At 45.6% G+C, this 18,670-nt stretch overlaps 1 protein-coding gene across 1 annotated transcript in view; it reads left to right on the top strand.

The window, feature by feature from the left end:
• Positions 1–427: 427 nt before the first annotated feature.
• LOC140720511 (E3 ubiquitin-protein ligase TRIM62-like) overlaps positions 428–18,670 on the top strand; it is a 41,578-nt gene continuing 23,335 nt past the window's right edge. Inside the window, exons 1-6 of the mRNA XM_073035355.1 lie at positions 428–539; positions 11,738–11,820; positions 13,042–13,114; positions 16,171–16,325; positions 17,016–17,111; positions 17,526–17,759. Coding sequence (XP_072891456.1) covers positions 428–539; positions 11,738–11,820; positions 13,042–13,114; positions 16,171–16,325; positions 17,016–17,111; positions 17,526–17,759 — 753 coding nt within the window. The remainder of the gene's footprint in view (positions 540–11,737; positions 11,821–13,041; positions 13,115–16,170; positions 16,326–17,015; positions 17,112–17,525; positions 17,760–18,670) is intronic.

Genomic DNA, 18,670 nt, shown 5'->3' with positions numbered 1-18,670 from the left:
GGCTGCGTGCGTATTTGGAGATGTGCACAGATTCTGGAATGTCAGCAGATCCAGGGTTGTGCTGAATATCAAAATTGTACAAATTCTACATACGTTGATAACAAATATACTTCAAACTTTGCACTTTGCTCTTGCCATTTGCTTGAAGGTGGAGGAGGCCATTTTGAAAGTCTGTACTTGCAGGCCTCCATTTTGAGATCACTTTGAACTGAATCTTGCTCTGGGATAATCTGATGTGGATTTGGGGTATCACCCGAAAAAGATGTGTGCGCTCTTGGGGATGCTGATGGATTCGGATTGTGGGCGGATATGGGGTGCGCATTGATATATAGGTGTCGGCCTGTTTGAGGGGTGTCGGAGGATGAGATGTTTAGAACAGTAATGAAGCCGCTCCAACTCTCTTGGTTGTTGGCTAAAACCAGTTTCAATGTGGGTCCTGGCGGTGGTCACAACATCCATTATCGTGTCAGTAGCTTCCACTCAGTTCACCAGTGAGCTATGCAAGTCCCTGGTGGAGACAGAGGAATACCAGCGCACACGTATGTTGGAGTGTTCTTCATTGCCGTTTCTGTGACTGTTCTGTTTGGCCAGTCTGGGTTGTTAGCCCTGAGCGAAACTCTCAGCAAATATTTAGTTGGAAAGCTATTGGAAGTTATTCTAAGTAACCGGATATAGACGTACTTGGAGAGCCAGTGACTGATTAGGGATAGTCAATATAGCTTTGTGCGTGATGCTTCCATATCTAATCAATCTTACAGAGTCTTCAGAGGTGCTTACTAAGAAATCTGATGGAAGAAAGTCAGTGGATGTGGTCTACAGGTAATTTAGCAAGGCCATTACCGAGGTCCCGCTTCGGACTTGGTTCAGAAGGTTGAGCCGCTGGGCATTCGGAATGAGGTAGTGAATTGGAGGAGGCAGAGTGTGGAAACAGTCGGTTGCCCTCTGACTGGAAGCCTGTGACTAGTGGAGTGGCGCAGGGATGTTGTTGTTTGTCATCCATATCAGCAATCTGAATGTTAATGTGATGAACCGGATCAAATCTGTGGATGTCATCCAGATTGTGTTGTATTGTAGACAATCAGAAAGGCTATCAAAGTTTGCCGGGGGATTTGGACCAGATGGACATTGCAGATGAATTTTAATGCAGACCAGTGTGAGATGTTACACTTTGCGTGGACAAATCAGGTGATCAGTTGAGCAACGGGGAATGCGGTAGAAGAGAGGGATCTAGGAATACAGATTCATAATGACTTGAATGTGGCGTCACAGGTCGATAGGGTCGTACAGAGAGCTTTTGACACTTCGGCATTCAGAAATGAAAGTATTGCGTACAGAAGATGGTATGGTATGTTGAAACTGTATAAGATGCTGGCGAGGCCGCATTCGTGTAGCTTTTGTTGCAAACCTACAGGGAAAATATGAATCCGATTGAAAGAGTGCAGAGAGAATTTACAGGAATGTTGCTGAGAATTGAGCAACTGAGTTGTAGGGAAAGGTTGAATAGGTTAGGAATTTATTCCCTGGAGTTTAGGGAAATGATGGGAGATTTCAGACAGATGTGCAGTCATTTTAAACTTGTTTGGATGTGTTACACGCATAACCTCTCAAATTGTGTTGTGGTGCCATAAGGTTTCGAATTTACTGGCTGAAATGGGACAATGACGCTTACGGATGCGGTGGTTCAAGTTGATGTGAACATGCTGGATTGATTTGAGGGGCAAAGAAATGACCATCCTGTTAAATGTGTGTAAACATCACAGGGAGAGAGGGTTTAGTTTTGGGTGGATATGTTCTTCTCTCGCTCGGGATATGTTTTTGCTGGATGATGCAATAAGTTCCACTGTGGCTTTCCTGCTAACGCCACCCTGTTATTTTTTTTCAATGACTTTAGTTGACTTAATAAATTCCAAGGATTCTGTTATGACTGGGAGTCTTTTGGGTGATCAGTATTTTAAAGAAAATTATTATGATAGGATAGAACATTTTTACAGGTGTTTCTAAAAATAATTTTACTGGGAACGTTGGTGTGGCTGTTTTTGTGCCTGAATTGCAGAGAACGATAAAGAAACGACGTACTAGCCATTTTCCAGTTTGTACATCAGAATTAGTTGCCGTCATTTTAGGCTTAAAGTGGGTGGGTGAAACTTGTCCTTGCAAAGTTGTAATTTGATCAGATTCCTTTTCGGTGTTGATGAGTCTTTAAGATGGTCATTCTAGCAGTCGGTAGGGTTTACTGTTGGAAGCTCAGCCAACATAATTGCATATGCGATGTGCTGGATTAAGAGATCGGTTTCCTTTGGGTCCCTGCACAGAGACATGTTGCCAGCAATCAATGGGCTGATTGTTCTGCTACAAAAGCTGTGTTTGTCTGTACGCAGATTTCGGGGTGCACGCGGATTAGGGAGCAGCATTGGATTTGCGGGTTTCCCTCCGATTTGGTGGTGAAGGCTGATTTACGGGTGCATACAGATTTGAGGGTGTGCACGGATTTGAGGATGGGCACGGATTTGAGGGTGGGCATGGATTTGAGAGTGGGCACGGATTTGAGGGTGGGCACGGATTTGACGGTCGGCATGGATTTGAGGGTGGGCATAGATTTGAGAAATCTTTTCTTAATGCAGGTCAGATGTCGGCAGGAAAGAATGACGTGTGTTGCTGTATGATCAGTCACATGCCCTGACAACACTCTTGTGATAATATTACAATGTATGTTTTAATCGTATTTGGAAGTTAGGGCATCTTCCTTTCTGATGGAATCTGGCAATTCTAGTGCCGACTCTGAAACCTGGGAGCTCCCCGTCTGATTCTTCTGGTCAGAGGCTAAATCGTTCATAAATCATTGATGTAAACTCATGGAATTTATGGTGATAGAGCGTTTGGATTATATTCTGGAAAAGAGAGGTGATACAGCGTTGTATCAGAGTGATTTTCGGAATTGTAGAAAACATCCGATTCAGTTTTATGTTTGGAAGATGAGAATAGGAAAGTACTGTTAAATAAAGATGTTGTAATAACAGTATGTTTTGATGTTGAAAAGGCAGATGATATGTTCTGGAATGAAGTACTTTTGATTAAATTACGGAAATTAGGAGTGAATGCGAGATTGTATGTTTATCAGACTTATTTATTTCGGCAGTCGATGCAGGTGAGGGTGGGAAACTCATATTCGGACCCTACATGGCAGTATTGCACTCCTTTAATATTATGATTAATGATATTCTGTCTGAGATAGGTACTGGGGTGGGTAAATCACAGTATGTAGATGATGCAGCTTTATAGATTAGCGGTAAGAAAATCTATTTTGCTGCATTTAGGTTGTAATTAGCAGTTAATCGGTTGGAATATCAGGTAAATCGCTCCGGATTGAAGACGTCAGTAGCTCATACACACATCGGATGAATAGGCCTGCACTTGATTTGGATTCTATGCTCAGACTCTTGAAGCCGCGTTGTGGCAAGATTTCCGGTTTTGGGAAATGAACCTGGTCTGGCGTCAGACCTCTCGGTGGGAGAGGATTTTGGAGGTAGCGACTACAACTCTATCTCCTTCACCATGGCGTCTGGAGAGGGATAGGAGCAGACAATTTGGGAAAACATTTCACTGGGGTAAGGGGAAATACGATGCTATTGAGCAGGAACGTGGAAACATAAATTGGGAGCAGATGCTCTCAGGTGAATGCATTGCAGAAATATGGCAATTGTTCCGGGAATATTTTATGGCATTCTGCATAGGTATGTTCCATTGAAGTGAGGAAAGGGTGGCAGGGTAAAAGAACTATGCTGTACAAAGGATGTAGAAAATCTCGTTAAGAAGAAAGGAAAAGCTAACAAAAGTTTCAAGAAAATAGGTACTATTGTAGCTCTAGAAAATGACAAGAGTGAGCAGGAGCCATGAGAAGGCCTTGGCGAGCGGAATTAAGGAAAACCACAAGGCTTTCTACAATAATGATGATGAGCCGTGTGAGAATAGGGTACAATTGTGGAAAAATGTGCATGGAGCGGAAGGAGGTAGCGGAGGTATTTAATGAACACTTTGCTTCAGTATTCACCAGTGAATAGGACCTGATTGGACTGAAAGGCTTGAGTGTATAGTCATTAAGAAAGAGGATGTTCTGGAGCTTTTGAAAGTTAGATAGGTCGCCGGGACCGAATGAAATGCACCCTTGACTACTGAGGGAAGGGAGGGAAGGGATTGATGCTGGAGTGGTGATAGGTAGGTCAAATAGAGAGAAGTAGTTGCATCCAAGGTCACGGCACCGGAAACTGAGTGACAGTCAGGAAGGAGAGTGCAGCGCACCCCTGTGGCTATTCCCCTGAACAACAGGTATATCACTTTACACACCGGTGGGCTGGGGGAATGACCTCGCAAAGGAAAGTCACAACAGCGCACCCCTGTGGCCATCCCCTTGAACAACAGGTATATCACTTTACACACCGGTGGGCTGGGGGAATGACCTCACAAAGGAAAGTCACAGCTGTTGGGTCTCTGGCGCTTGGTATGGCTCTGCGGCTCAGATGGGAACGGGGTAGAGTAACAAGGTTCTGCAAAGGAAGTTCAGGAAGTGAGGTGCTAATTAAAGAGACAGCTCATCCAGGGCTGTGATCGCAGGACTGCCATCTATGCCATGTGCCAGGAATAGGAAGGATAAACTGTTTAACACGTGGCGAAGGAGTTGGTGCCAGAGGGAGGGCATTAACTATTTGGATCGGTTGAGCCCACAGGGATTGCAGTGTGCACAGAGTGTGCGTGTGTTGGTGGAGAGAGGACATCGTTGATGGAGGGTCAGTGAGCACACAAACACAAGCATTGCAGTGTGAGGGAGGGGAGTCAGGAGGGAAAAGGGGAATGAGGAGGATGGAGTTAGGGTTCCATTACAAAGCCCCAGAGTCACAAAATCATCCTCCTCTGGAATCGGTCCCATTCCCTACCCCTGGATGGGGGTGAGCATTGAGTTGCCTTGCCAACGAGAAAATAAATCGTTCTTATGCCCCTGGTTAACACACTTCTTTAATAAATTTACGTTGATCTTGAACATTGAAACGTACTGTTTGTAAAACATGTACTGATGTGAAATGGTCTCAGTGAAGGTCCGAGAGTGGAAAATGAACCGGTGTTCAGCCCCACTGCTCCGTGCCAGACAAGATCCCCCATCGGAGTCTGTCCCATCTGTCTGTGCTTGACACGTTTCACTCTGAAGTTTCCTATTTCTGTCCCTGTCCCAGTGTCTGTTATTTTCCTTCTCAACCCCGTTCCCTGTCTTCTCCCCAAGACCTTCGACGCCTTTAGGAATCCAGTACTGGTCAGTCTCCGATTATGTAAACACTGTGATCCGGCCTCTGAGCGGTCCATGGCAATGAATTCCACAGCTCCCTCATCTCTCCCTCCCTGGAGTGAGGTTGCTGGAGTTCCAGCAGGTGGGATGACTGAGTAAATTCTGTGCTCTCTCAGGACAGAAGTGTGGCCTCTACTTATTGTGAACTCGTTGGAGCCTCTCAGGGTGGGTTAACTGAATGAAACTCTCCCCACACTCTGAACAGGTTTACAGCTGCTTCCGTTGCGTGAAATGTCTGACGTTTCAGTTGCTCAGGTAACTGAATGAATCTTTTCCCACACTCGGAGCAGGAGAACGGCCTCTCCCCAGTGTGAACGCACTGCTGTTTCTGCAGATCGGATGCCTGGATGAGTCCTTTTGCAAACAAGGAGCAGGTCAACAGCCTGTGTCAGCCTGCTCTATGGAATTTTGTCTCACCTTTACAATCTGAGACTGAGTCGGGAAAAGATACCGGTGCTGTGGAAGACTTCCTGCTTGGTTCCTTTGCTCAATAAGGCGACTCCATCTGAACTTAATGACGACAGACTAATTGCCCTCACATCCCCTGTGATGAAGTTGATGGAGAGGCTGGTCCTGACTTACCTTGGACGCTCTGGAGTTTGTCTACCAATCTCATGAGGGTGTGGATACATAATCTACCTGTTGCAGCGAGCTCACTCCCATTGGCATTGTGAGAATCGCTTTTTTAAAAAATATTTCGCTAGTGCCTTCAATACAATCCAGTCACGTCTTCAGTGCAACAACCTGCAAAGGATGGGCGTAGACAAACTCACTCACTCCTGGGTTACTGCCTTCCTGACAGACAGACCCCAGTTTGCACACCCGGTGGTTCTCTGCCGGAAGTGGTGATGAGTGGTACTGGAGACCAACAAAAAACTGTCCTGTCCACGTTTCTGTTCACACTATTATCTCACCTCCCCCCACATTCTTACTCCCTCTTTTCATTTCCAGTCCTGAAGAAGGGTCTTGGTCTGAAACGCCGACTGTTCTCTCCTCTCCATAGTTGCTGCTGGCCCCTCTGATTTTCCTCCAGCATTTCCCGTCTGTTGCTTTGGATTTCCGCATCTGCGCATTTTCTCCTGTTTGTTCACATGCGCATGCGCAGAGGTCGGAGGACATCCCGAATATCGCGCATGCGCTCAGTTGACGAGGGGCTCACAAGGACCGGTCGTAGGTAGGAGGGTCTCCGGGAGGAAATTAATCTCCGGCGTCTGAAACGTGATTGAAGGGTTATTACTGTGAGATCCTGCAGCACTGGTCCTGCATCCTAGGACAGCCCCGGTCGGTTCCCTCTCTCTCAGCCCCACGATCCGTACCCGGGCCCCGGAGAGTTTTCAGCTCATGAGCGCGCCATTTCTCCCGCGCATGCGCATCGCTGGATCTTTCGGTGGCTGATAGATAGGTTTCCCTTTCGTGTAGCCTTCTGGGTAAAGAAGCAGCCATGGATGACACTGCCAGCGTTGTCCTGGTACAGTTGAAGGAAATGCGAGCGAATGTATCTCCCAAACACTGCCGAGATGCAGCTATATAAATGCAAGGATTAGTAATTCGGAACAAAAATATATTTCCGAGTTAAGCTTGGAAGAAAAGTCGACCTTCCAATCAGTAAAAATGTCATTTAGTGCTGTATGGCAAAAACAAAATCCTTCTGTCAGATTTAGTTCTGTCTGGATATAAAACAGCATTTTTTAAAAACATCTCTTTATTGTTTTTACGGAGTAAAAAGAAAACAATATATATATCATAAGTTGAAAATATAACAAAGTTGAAGAGAAAAAAAAAAGAAAAACAATATATATATATATATATATATATATATATATATATATATATATATATATAAAGACGTGACCAACCCACGATGAAAAAGAAGCAGTCAATTCAGTTCATTACTTTCATCATCTTGAACATTATTCTCCAGGAACTTGTAGAAAATGTTCCATATTTCTCAAAATTTGTCAAGTTTGTTTTTTGTAATGTAGCTTATCTTTTCCAGAGCAAGATAAGTAGTCATTCCTTTCAACCACTGTGAGAATCCACTGGTTGATGGTTTCTTCCATGAATAGGCTATGCAGCGTTTAGCTTCCAAAAAACAAATGTTAAGCGGAGACCTCACATTTTTGGAGGTTACAAAGTCATTTGGTTAAATATTCAGAATACATAATTTAGGATTGAGGGGCACCTTTTTCCCAATAATCTGAGTAATCAAATCCAGCACCTTCTTCCAGAAACAAATTATCTGGGGGCACTCCCACATACAATGAAACAAAGACCCTTTTGATGGTTACATTTCATGCAAGTGTCTGGAATGTTGGGGTTAAAATGATGCAATCTGACTGGAGTAATGTACTGTCTGGTTTTCCATTTATATTGTAATAATTTAGAGTGAGTGTTCACTGATTGGGTTTGAGCTAAGGAACAAGCTTCTGACCATTATTTTAGAGATAGATTCTCATTCAAATCAATTCTCCATGCTTGAAGTATGTTGTTCGATGACTCTTTGCATCTGTTTGCAAATAAATTGTATAGTACAGAAACATGTCCCCTAGCTTCAGATAAATTCAGAGTGATGTCTTCTAGGGTAGATAAAGGAGGGAGTTTCAAACTGTTGCCTTGCCTGGACATAATAAAACTTAGCAACTGAGGGTGCTTAAAAAAGTTTTGTTGGAATTCCATATGTGGCCTTAAGTTCTTCAAATGACATGAATGTATCGCCCTTATAAAGATCAGAGAACTTTACTATGCCTCGGGTCGACCAAGTTTTAAAACCAGGGTCTGCTCTGCCGGGCCTAAAGCCATCATTACCAAAGTGGGGGTAAATTGGGATAACTGTGATGTCTCTCCCAAATATGCAACAGCATCATGCCAGATCATCATTGTATAGTTTTAAAAAAGGATTTTTAGTTTGTTTAATCAGTTTTTTCTTATCTGCTGAATACAAATAAAGATCTAGAGGGATATTGATCGACTGGGATTCCATTGAGACCCAAGTAGGGGGGTGATCCTCAACAAAGTAGAACATTCCTGCTCTAATTTGGGCCGCCCAAAAATACCATATAAGATTTGGTAGCTGTAGGCCACCTCTATCAAGACCAAGGAGATGGTGGTGGACTTTAGGAGATCTAGGCCTCATATGGAGCCAGTGATCATTAATGGAGAATGTGTGGAGCAGGATAAGACCTACAAGTATCTGGGAGTACAGTTGGACGAGAAGCTAGACTGGACTGCCAACACAGATGCCTTGTGCAGGAAGGCACAGAGTCGACTGTACTTCCATAGAAGGTTGGCGTCATTCAATGTCTGCAGTGAGATGCTGAAGATGTTCTATAGGTCAGTTGTTGAGAGCGCCCTCTTCTTTGTGGTGGCGTGTTGGGGAGGAAGCATTAAGAAGAAGGACGCCTCACGTCTTAATAAGCTGATAAGGAAGGCGGGCTCTGTCGTGGGCAAAGTACTGGAGAGTTTAACATCGGTAGCTGAGCGAAGGGTGCTGAGTAGGCTACGGTCAATTATGGAAAACCCTGAACATCCTCTACATAGCACCATCCAGAGACAGAGAAGCAGTTTCAGCGACAGGTTACTGTCGATGCAATGCTCCTCAGACAGGATGAAGAGGTCAATACTCCCCAATGCCATTAGGCTTTACAATTCAACTGCCAGGACTTAAGAACTTTTTTAAAGCTATTATTAATGCTTTTTGAGTTAGTGATTTAGATGCATATCATATTATTACTGAGTTAAGTATTGTATGTAATGAGTTTTTGCTACAACAAGTGTATGGGACATTGGAAAAAATGTTGAATTTCCCCATGGGGATGAATAAAATATCTATCTATCTATCTATCTATCTATCTATCTATCTATCTATCTATCTATCTATCTATCTATCTATCATACGGCAAATATAATAGGGAGAGTCTGAGTCTTGGACGTCTATTATTCCAGATAAAGTCAGAAAAAAGAAAGATGATGGAGGAGAAAGTGGGATAGATTGAAAAAAGGTACAGGAACTTCGGGAAAATTGACATTTTTAGAATGTTTACGCGTCCAATTAGAGATATAGGCAATTTCGACCATCTATTTATAAGTTAAATGACTGAGTCTGTGAGAGGATTATAATTAGTTGGGATAATTTAATCAATAGTAGGAGTGATTTTAACACCCAAATAAGTAAAACCCTGTACTGACACCATGAATGGAGTTTGAAATGAGGAATTGAGTCTCTCATCTTTATCCATGAATAATATTACAGATTTATTGTTGTTTATTGTTTAGCCTGCAAAAATACCAGAAGTACCTATCAGGTCAATTAAGGCAGGTTATGTTTATTTCAAGTTAGAACAAAACAAAATTACGTCATCCGCGTACTGGGCTATGCGATGTTCTATATCTCCTATAGTTATTCCTCCTATTATAGCCTCTTTTCGAATTGCCATAGCAAGCGGCTCAATGGCCAGGATAAACAGGAGGGGAGATGGGGACAGCCCGGTCTTGTTCCCCTTTGGAGTTTGAAAGGTGCCGAAAAAAGCCCATTAGTTAAAATTTCAGCCTGTGGGTTAGAATAAAGAAGCTGTATCCATCGTAAAAATTTCCCCCCAATACCGAATCTCTCTAAAACTTTAAACAAATATTGCCATTCTACTCTGTCAAAAGCTTTCTCGCCATCCAGTGACAGAATAGCGCTATCAGAGCTTTCAGACTTCTCGTAGAGTATATTAAGCACTCTTCGGATGTTGTGGAAACCCTGTCTTCCCTTAACAAAACCATTTTGGTCAGGGTGGACTATCTTCGGCAAGAATGGCTCCAGCCTCCTAGCTAATACCTTACAAAGAATTTTGAGATCATTATTCAGAAGTGAAATTGGTCTATAAGATCCACATAGGGACGGTGATTTTCCAGGTTTTAGTAGTAGTGTAATTACTGCCATATTAAGGGAGTGGGGAAGGGATCCAGTATCAAATGACTCCTGATACATATCAAGCAGAGTGGTATTAATTTAGTTATGAAGATTTTATATATTTCAATCGGAATGCCATCAGGCCCAGGACTTTTCCCTCCCTTCATATTAGTTATGACTTCAGACAATTCTTTATCCTCTAAGTTATACTCCAGCGAGGTCAAGGACGTTTCATCCAGGGGTGTAAATTCTAGCAAATCCGGAAATTCCTTCTGTATTTGTGGAGTTGTATCCGAATATTCTGATGTATACAAATTTTGGTAAAAACTCAAAAAGATATTATTTATTTCTTTTGGGTCAGCAGTTGTCACCCCCTCATCTGATTGTAGGGAGTTTATTGACCTTTCTGTTTGTATCTGTTTGATACACCAGGCCAAGAGTTTACTAGCCTTTTCACCGTGCTCATAATAGGATTGCTTCAATCTCAGCAAACTGACCCGTCTGACAGTGACTGCAGGTCAGGGTAGGAGACAGCCGGAGAGACTACATCTGCTGACCCGTCTGACAGTGACTGCAGGTCAGGGTAGGAGACAGCCGGAGAGACTACATCTGCTGACCCGTCTGACAGTGACTGGTCAGGGTAGGAGACAGCCGGAGAGTCTACATCTGCTGACCCGTCTGACAGTGACTGGTCAGGGTAGGAGATAGCCGGAGAGACTACATCTGCTGACCCGTCTGACAGTGTCTGGTCAGGGTAGGAGACAGCCGGAGAGACTACATCTGCTGACTCTGTCAGTATCAGCCCCAGGACACTGAAGGCCTGTGTGAACCTGCTCTCTGGAATTTTGTCTCACCTTTACAATCTGAGACTGAGTCGGGAAAAGATACCGGTGCTGTGGGAGACTTCCTGCTTGGTTCCTTTGCTCAACAAGGCGACTCCATCTGAACTTAATGACGACAGACTAATTGCCCTCACATCTCCTGTGATGAAGTTGATGGAGAGGCTGGTCCTGACTTACCCTGGACACTCTAAAATTTGCCTACCAACCTCATGAGGGTGTAGATACATAATCTACCTGTTGCAGCGAGCTCACTCCCATTGGCATTGTGAGAGTCTTTTTTTTAATTTCGCTAGTGCCTTCAATACAATCCAGTCACGTCTTCAGTGCAACAACCTGCAAAGGATGGGCGTAGACAAACTCACTGACTCCTGGATTACTGCCTTCCTGACAGACAGACCCCAGTTTGCACACCCGGTGGTTCTCTGCCGGAAGTGGTGATGAGTGGTACTGGAGACCCACAAAGAACTGTCCTGTTCACACTATTATCTCACCTTCCCCCAGATTCTTACTCCCTCCCTTCCTTTCCAGTCCTGAAGAATGATCTCGGTCTGAAACGCCGACTGTTCTCTCCTCTCCATAGTTGCTGCCGGCCCCTCTGAATTTCCTCCAGCATTTCCCGTCTGTTGCTTTGGATTTCCCACATCTGCAGATTTTCTCCTGTTTGCTCAGATGCGCATGCGCGGAGGTCGGAGGTCATCCCGAATATCGCGCATGCGCTCAGTTCACGAGGGGGCCACAAGGACCGGCCGCAGGTAGGAAGGTCTCCGGGAGGGGATTTAATCTCCGGCATCTGAAACGTGAGTTAAGGGTCATTACTGTGAGCTCCTGTTGCATTGGTCCTGCACCACAGGACAGCCCCGGTCGGTTCCCTCTTTCTCAGCCCCACGATCCGTACCCGGGTCCCGGGGAGTTTTCAGCTCATGAGCTCGCCATTTCTGCAGCGCATGCGCATCGCTGGATCTTTCGGTGGCTGACAGGTTTCTCGTTCGCGGGGCCTTCTGGGTAAAAGAGTAGCCATGGGTGACGCTGCCAGCGTTGTTCCGGTGCAGTCGGAGTAAATGTGAGCGAATTTATCTCCCAAACACTGCCGAGGCCCAGCTGTATAAATGCAAGGATTAGTAACTCGGAACAAAAATATATTTCCGAGTTAATCTTGGATTAAAAGTCTACTTTCCAATCAGTAAAAATGTCAATTAGTGCTGTATGGCAAAAAAAATCCTTCCGTCAGATTTAGTTCTCTCTGGGTAAAGAAGGATATAAAACAGCTTTGTCCTCGATGCCAGCTGAGTTATGGCATTCACATCACAAAAGTGCCACATTCCAATGAGAATAACTACTTTCATGTCATTGCCATCAATGGGTTCATCACTGTCAATCAACTGGGGGGAGGGAATCCAAGGAATTAGAAAATCTCCAGGATCAGACATGTAGAAACAAGTTCTCTTTGCAGTGTTGTGGGACATGGCCAGAACTGAAATAATACCAAAGGACAAATTGAGCCAAATCACAGGTTGATTGAAGACAGAAATAGCCCATTCTGATGCAGACAGGAATACAGTCGGAGAATTCGATGGTCACTCTGGATGCCTGATCCTTGCCTTGTTAGAAGGTGAGGAGTTCATACAGAAACAAAGAAATCTACATTTCATTACACGCCCTTCGCCCCAGAATGTTGTGCAGATCATGCAATCTAACTGAGAAACTGCCTAGAATCTCCCTACTACATCGCCCTCTATTCATCCTAGCTCCATGTATCTATCCGAGAGTCTCTTGAAATACCCTATTGTATCCACCTCTCCCACCTTCGCAGTGTATTCCACACACTCACCACTCTGTGTGAAAAACTTACCTCTGACATCCCCCTCGTACCGACTTCCAAGCACCTTAAAACTATGCTCCCTCCTGTGAGCCATTTCAGTCTTGGGAAAAAGCCTCTATCCCTCATCATCTTATTCACCTTTCTGAATTGCCAGATGGTTGATCCCAGTGAGATGCCATTCTCCTTCTCTCAGTGTGGGAAGGGATTCACTCACAGCCTACTCGCCAGTGAGCTCACCGTGGGGAGAGGCCATTCACCTGTGAGGGAGGGGAACTACTCAGTCATCCAGCCTGAAGATACATCAGCAAGTTCACACCACAGTGAGATGCTCCACCTGTTCTGCAAGCGGGAAGCCATTCATTCTATCGTTGATGCTGGCGATACTGTACATGGGGTCCTAGTGAGAGTGGACATGGAACACTGTGTACAGGTCTGGTCTCCCTCCCGGAGTCAGCCTCTGGGATGCAGGGAATGAAGAGAAGGTTTCCCACATTGACTGATGGGGTGGGGGTGTGTGTGTCCACTGAGATATTACACAGGCTGGGACGGTCTCAAAAGTAGAGAAATAAGAGGTGGTCTGACTGAGACAGTCTCACATGAATTTCCCCACCCAGAGTGCAGTGAATCTTTGGAATTTTCTCCACAAGGTTTCTAAGTTCAAAAGGCAAATTCAGGGCCACAGCGGTGACGGAAACACTGCGGGAAAGTGGCGATGAATGAAGGGCAGAGAAGGCACACGGGGTCGAATGGCCACACCGATCATGTTTATTTCCTAAAGCACAAGTTTACCTGTGCAGTCTTTCCCTTTGGGCTTCAGCCTGTCGGATTGCACAGAGACGCGGTGAGAGTTCCGGAGATCCATTGGCAGCCACTGCGGGGCATCTCCTGTCTCCCAGCAACAGGGGACGGGTCTGGGAGGCAGCTTCGGACAACCGGCTCCGATCCACGGCGGGGAAAGACCAGGCACTCTCCGTGTTGCTGAAACATCTCACGGACTCTCACCCAGTCTCCTCACCTCTGCCACCTGAAGGAATTAAGACCCCGGCTGGTGTTGCAGACTTTCCCCGAAGTACCGCTCCCGATCTCCAACTTCTCACCGGGTCCAGTCGCTTCCAGTTCCATTCTGAGCGCTCGGTGTCCCGCCCAATGACACGCTCCACCAATGAGAGCATGTTTGTTCCAGCGCTGTTCTCTGATTGGCTGTGAGTTTGTCTGAGGTCGGGCTGCTGCCGGGAGCCGGAGGTGTCAGTCACAGTTTGTTCTCAGAATCAAAGCAAGTTCCCTGAGGCTCAAAGTTCAAAGTAAATTTTATTATCGGAGTACAAATAAATCACCACATAAAGCACCGAGATTCATTTTCCTGCACACATACTAAAAAGAATTCTGTAGAGTAGTAACTATAACAGCGTCATGACAGATCAGCCAGAGTGCTGAAGGTAACAAACTGTGCAAATGCAAATATGGAGAAACAGGATAAATAACAAGAGCATGAAATAACCGCAGCGGCTGCTGATGGATCTCCGGAGCTCTCACCGCTCCCCTGTGCAATCCGACAGGCTGAAGGCCAAGGGAGAACAAGGCGCAAAGGTAAACTCGCAATTTAGAAAATAAGCAGCAGGCGCTGACGTGGCCATTCGGCCCCTCACTCTGATTCTGTTATTCACTCAGAATCACTATTTTCCTGCCGAGCCCCCAAATATGACCTCGGGTTTTGAGTCTGTGGCGCTTGGCTACACACTCCACCCGGAGGAAACATCATTCCTGGCCCAGCCCTGCGAGACTGTGTCTGTCTCTTATTTCTCTCATTCGGAGACAGGCCCAGTGTGATCATTCGTTGTGGGAGCATCTCAGCGGATGGGCAAGTCAGCGTAGTTATCTTTGATTTGTTCAAGAGCCTGATGACTGAGGGGTAGTAACTGTTTCTGACCCTGGTGGTGCGAGTCCTGAGGCTTCTACCCGAGTGAGGCACGAGAAAAGATCCTGGCCTGGGTGGTGAATATCTCTGATGATGGAAGCTCCGACAGCGTTTCATGTCGATGTGCTCGATGTTGGGGACGGCTCCACCCCGTGATGTACTGGGCCGAATCCAATACCTTGTGACGTAGAATGTCCCGTCCTGTGCTTTTTCCTGCAGCCACAGGTCGGTCATCACCACTGTATCTGTCTCCTCACCGCACAATATCCTCCACATCCCCACTCGCATGGTATGAACTCATTTAATAATCATTTTAAATATTTACTGTCCCATCGTGTCACCCCCCAGCCTGACTCTCTTTATACCTGCAGAAAAGTAAAAACGAGCTGCTGGGGTTACACAGCTCGTCAGGCAGCATCTGTGGAGGGAAATGGAGAATCGACATTTCGGGTTGAGACAGTCCAGATGAAGGATCTCGACCCGGAAAGTCGATTGTACATTTCTCTCTGCAGTTGCTGCCCGACCCACTCAGTTCTTCAAGCCTCATGTTTCTTACTCGAGATTCCAGCATCTGCAGTCTCTTTTCAGAACTTGTCCCTTTCAGTCCGGCCTCAGACTGAACCAGGCTCTTCTCTCCGGCTTCATTTCTGTTCTGCTTCTTCTTTAGCCCATCACGCCGATCGGGACACAGGCGGCCACCAGCAGCTCTCCGAGGGTTGATCAGCCCTGTGGCCTCTGCTTTCACCACACAAATTCAATCGTCTTCCAGGGGAAGGTCCTTCTGATCCCAGGGATGAGGCCTGTGGAGATTCAGTTGACGTTTCTGTCACACTGGGCTTTTATGGGATGGGTTTGCTAGCCCCATCCCCAACACTCCTCCTTTCATAGCCGGGCTTAGGCAGTCCATGGCTGAGTTTTCATTCTGTTCTGACCAGCTTAATCTGTTTCTGATCCTTCCCTGATATAGATACCACAATTCCTTCCCACAGAGAGCAGCTTAATGTTCATTCCCTGAGTCTGCAGCGCGTGTAGTGGACAATCACGGTACTGCAGGGGATCAGCAGCTCCCCGAAAGTGAAAGCATTCTGAATCAGGAAGTGCTGGGAGTTAACATGGCTTCGAAAGGACCGGCCGAGAGTTGGACCGAGGAGACAATTTGTCCCGTCTGCCTGGATTTCTTCACCGATCCGGTTATACTGGAGTGTGGACACAACTTCTGTCGCTCTTGTATCACACAGTGTTGGGAAAGGGAGGAGAGAAACTCCTGCCCGGAATGTAGAGAGGTGTTTGCTGACCGCACCCTCAGGGTGAATCGGGCCTTAGCAAATCTGGCTGAAAAAGCTCGAAATCTAAACCTGAATCCGAAAGGGAAGGAAAGTAAACGTCACTGCGAGGAACATGAGGAAGAACTGAAGCTGTTTTGTGAAACGGACAAGACACTGATCTGTGTGATCTGTGCAGCTGTGCAGGAACACAGAGAGCACCGCTTCAAGCCGATTAAAGAAGCTGTTAAAATCTACAAGGTAATCTAACGTTAATTTGATACTTAACACATTTCCTTTCTCCTACATAATATCACATGAGCCTCCAAAACAAACACATCACTCTCTGCAACTTCCGCCATTTCCAACGGGATTCTAGCATCTCTCCGTCCCACAGCCCACCTCCGCACCCCGCAACTCTCCGCTCTCCATACGGATCGCGCTCTACGTACTGTATCGCCCTGATCCACTCGCTCCTCCCCACTGATCTCCCTCCTGGCACCGACACCTGCAAGCGGGACAAGTACTACACCTGACTCCTAACCTCCTCCCTCGTCACCATTCAGGACCGCAAACAGCCCAGTTCCTCCCGTTTCTTCCATGGTCGATTGTCCTCTCGTACTAGATTCCTTCTTCTCCAGCTCTTTACCTCTTCCACCTGTCCCCTCCCAGCTTCTCACTTCATCACCCTCCCCCACGTTCCCCCTCACGTTGTCTCATCCGTCAGCTGTCAGCTGGTTCTCATCCCCAACCTTTTTATTCTGGCTTCTGTCCCATTCCTTCCCAGTCCTAATGAAGGGTCTCATCCCGAAACACCGACTGTTTATTTCCCCTGAATAGATGCTGCCTGACTCACTGAGTTCCTCCGGCATTTTGTGTGATAATCGGGTTTGATCACCTGTTTCTTTTGATGCATCTTTGTTTCTATTTCCTTCGCTCTCTGACTTCCAGGATCAGCTAAAATCTTCCTTAGACTCTCTCACAAAAAAGAAATCATACTTCCAGAAAAAGGAGCAGCAACAGAAAGAGAAGATTTCCGGAGTTCGGGTGAGGCTTCCTGAGCGGAATTTCTGATATTACAGTCGAGTTTTGCTCCCTTTAATGCAGAATAGCTGAGTATCGCAGCTCCAGTGACCTGGGTTTTATCCTGACCTCTGTTGCTGTCTGTGTGGAGTTTGCATGCTCTCCCTGTGACCACAAGAGACTATGACACATCCCAAGGGCATGCCGGATGAATGGCTAATTACCGTTAACCCTGTAAAGGTGGGGAGGGTGTGTGTGTATCAGATGGGAGTAAATGGGTCAATGGGGAGAATAGATTTCAGGAAAACGTCAGTGAATGGGGTTGATGGGAATGTTTCAGAGCTAGCATGGACATTAATGGACCAAATGGTCTCCTTAATGTCATCAGGAAATACAACACAGCAATACAGTAAATTAATCTTCACTTTCATTTGACAGAAACAGTCACCCAGCATTCAGACCTACATCACATCCCAGTTTGCTGAACTGCGCCAGATTATCACTGAGAAAGAGCAGAGCTTACTCAGGGATCTCAAAGAAGAAGAGAAGAGGATTCTCGACAAAATGGAGAAAAATCTTCTAGCTCTCCAAGAGAATATAAGGATTATTCAGGAGGAAATCACTAAGTTAAAGGAACAGATGGATCAAAAAGACGGTGTGATATTTCTCAAGGTGAGGGATTACATTTCAATTTGTTTCTGTCAAAGGGCACTAAATGAACAGTGGTATATTTGAAATAAACACAGCACAGCGGCCAATTCTAACAAATCAATTGCCGCTGCTGGTGATCTCACACAGATTGTTCGACCTGTATGACGCACACGTCAATCACACGAATAATCACCTTCCAAAATGTCGAAGATTTGTATTCGATCCTTTATCTGCAACAGACAATCATGAAGCAATGAAACTTCAGCGTAATTAATCGTAAATTAATCAGCAACAAAGCGGTTAACAAACGATATGATATCCATCCGTCCTCAGCTCAAGACTGCCCAGAACAAAGCACGAATACGTAACTTATTCCCTTCACTATTACCACACCCCACACGCGTGACTAGTTACCATAACAATCACGTAACAGAACACAATGCAGACAGGGCAATCAAAGACAGAAAACAGATGCGTCGCTCCTAGACACAGCATTTACAAATGGCAGTAAACTGTTTTTCACCAGACAACTGATCCTCCACACTGCCAAGAGTCTTACCATTAATACCATATTCTGCCATCTTATTTGACCTACCAAGTGAACCACCTCACACTTATCTGGGTTGAACTCCAAACTGCCACTTCTCAGCCCAGTTTTCATCCTATCGATGTCCTGCTGTAAACTCTGACAGCCCTCCACACTATCCACAACATCCCCAGCATTTGTGTCATCAGCAAATTTACTAACGCATCCCTCCATTTCCTCATCCAGGGCATTTATAATAATCACAAAGAGAAGGGGTCCCACAACAGATCCCTGAGGCACCAACCTCCATGCAGAATATGACCTGTCTACAACCACACTTTGTCTTCTGTGGACAAGCCAATTCTGGTTGAACAAATCAATGTCCCCTTGGATCCCTTGCTGAAAT

This window comes from Hemitrygon akajei, unplaced genomic scaffold, assembly GCF_048418815.1.
Source record: "Hemitrygon akajei unplaced genomic scaffold, sHemAka1.3 Scf000044, whole genome shotgun sequence".
Taxonomy (NCBI): Eukaryota; Metazoa; Chordata; class Chondrichthyes; order Myliobatiformes; family Dasyatidae; genus Hemitrygon; species Hemitrygon akajei.
Note: the sequence above shows the minus strand (reverse complement) of the source record. Positions and strands in the feature narration are given on the sequence as shown.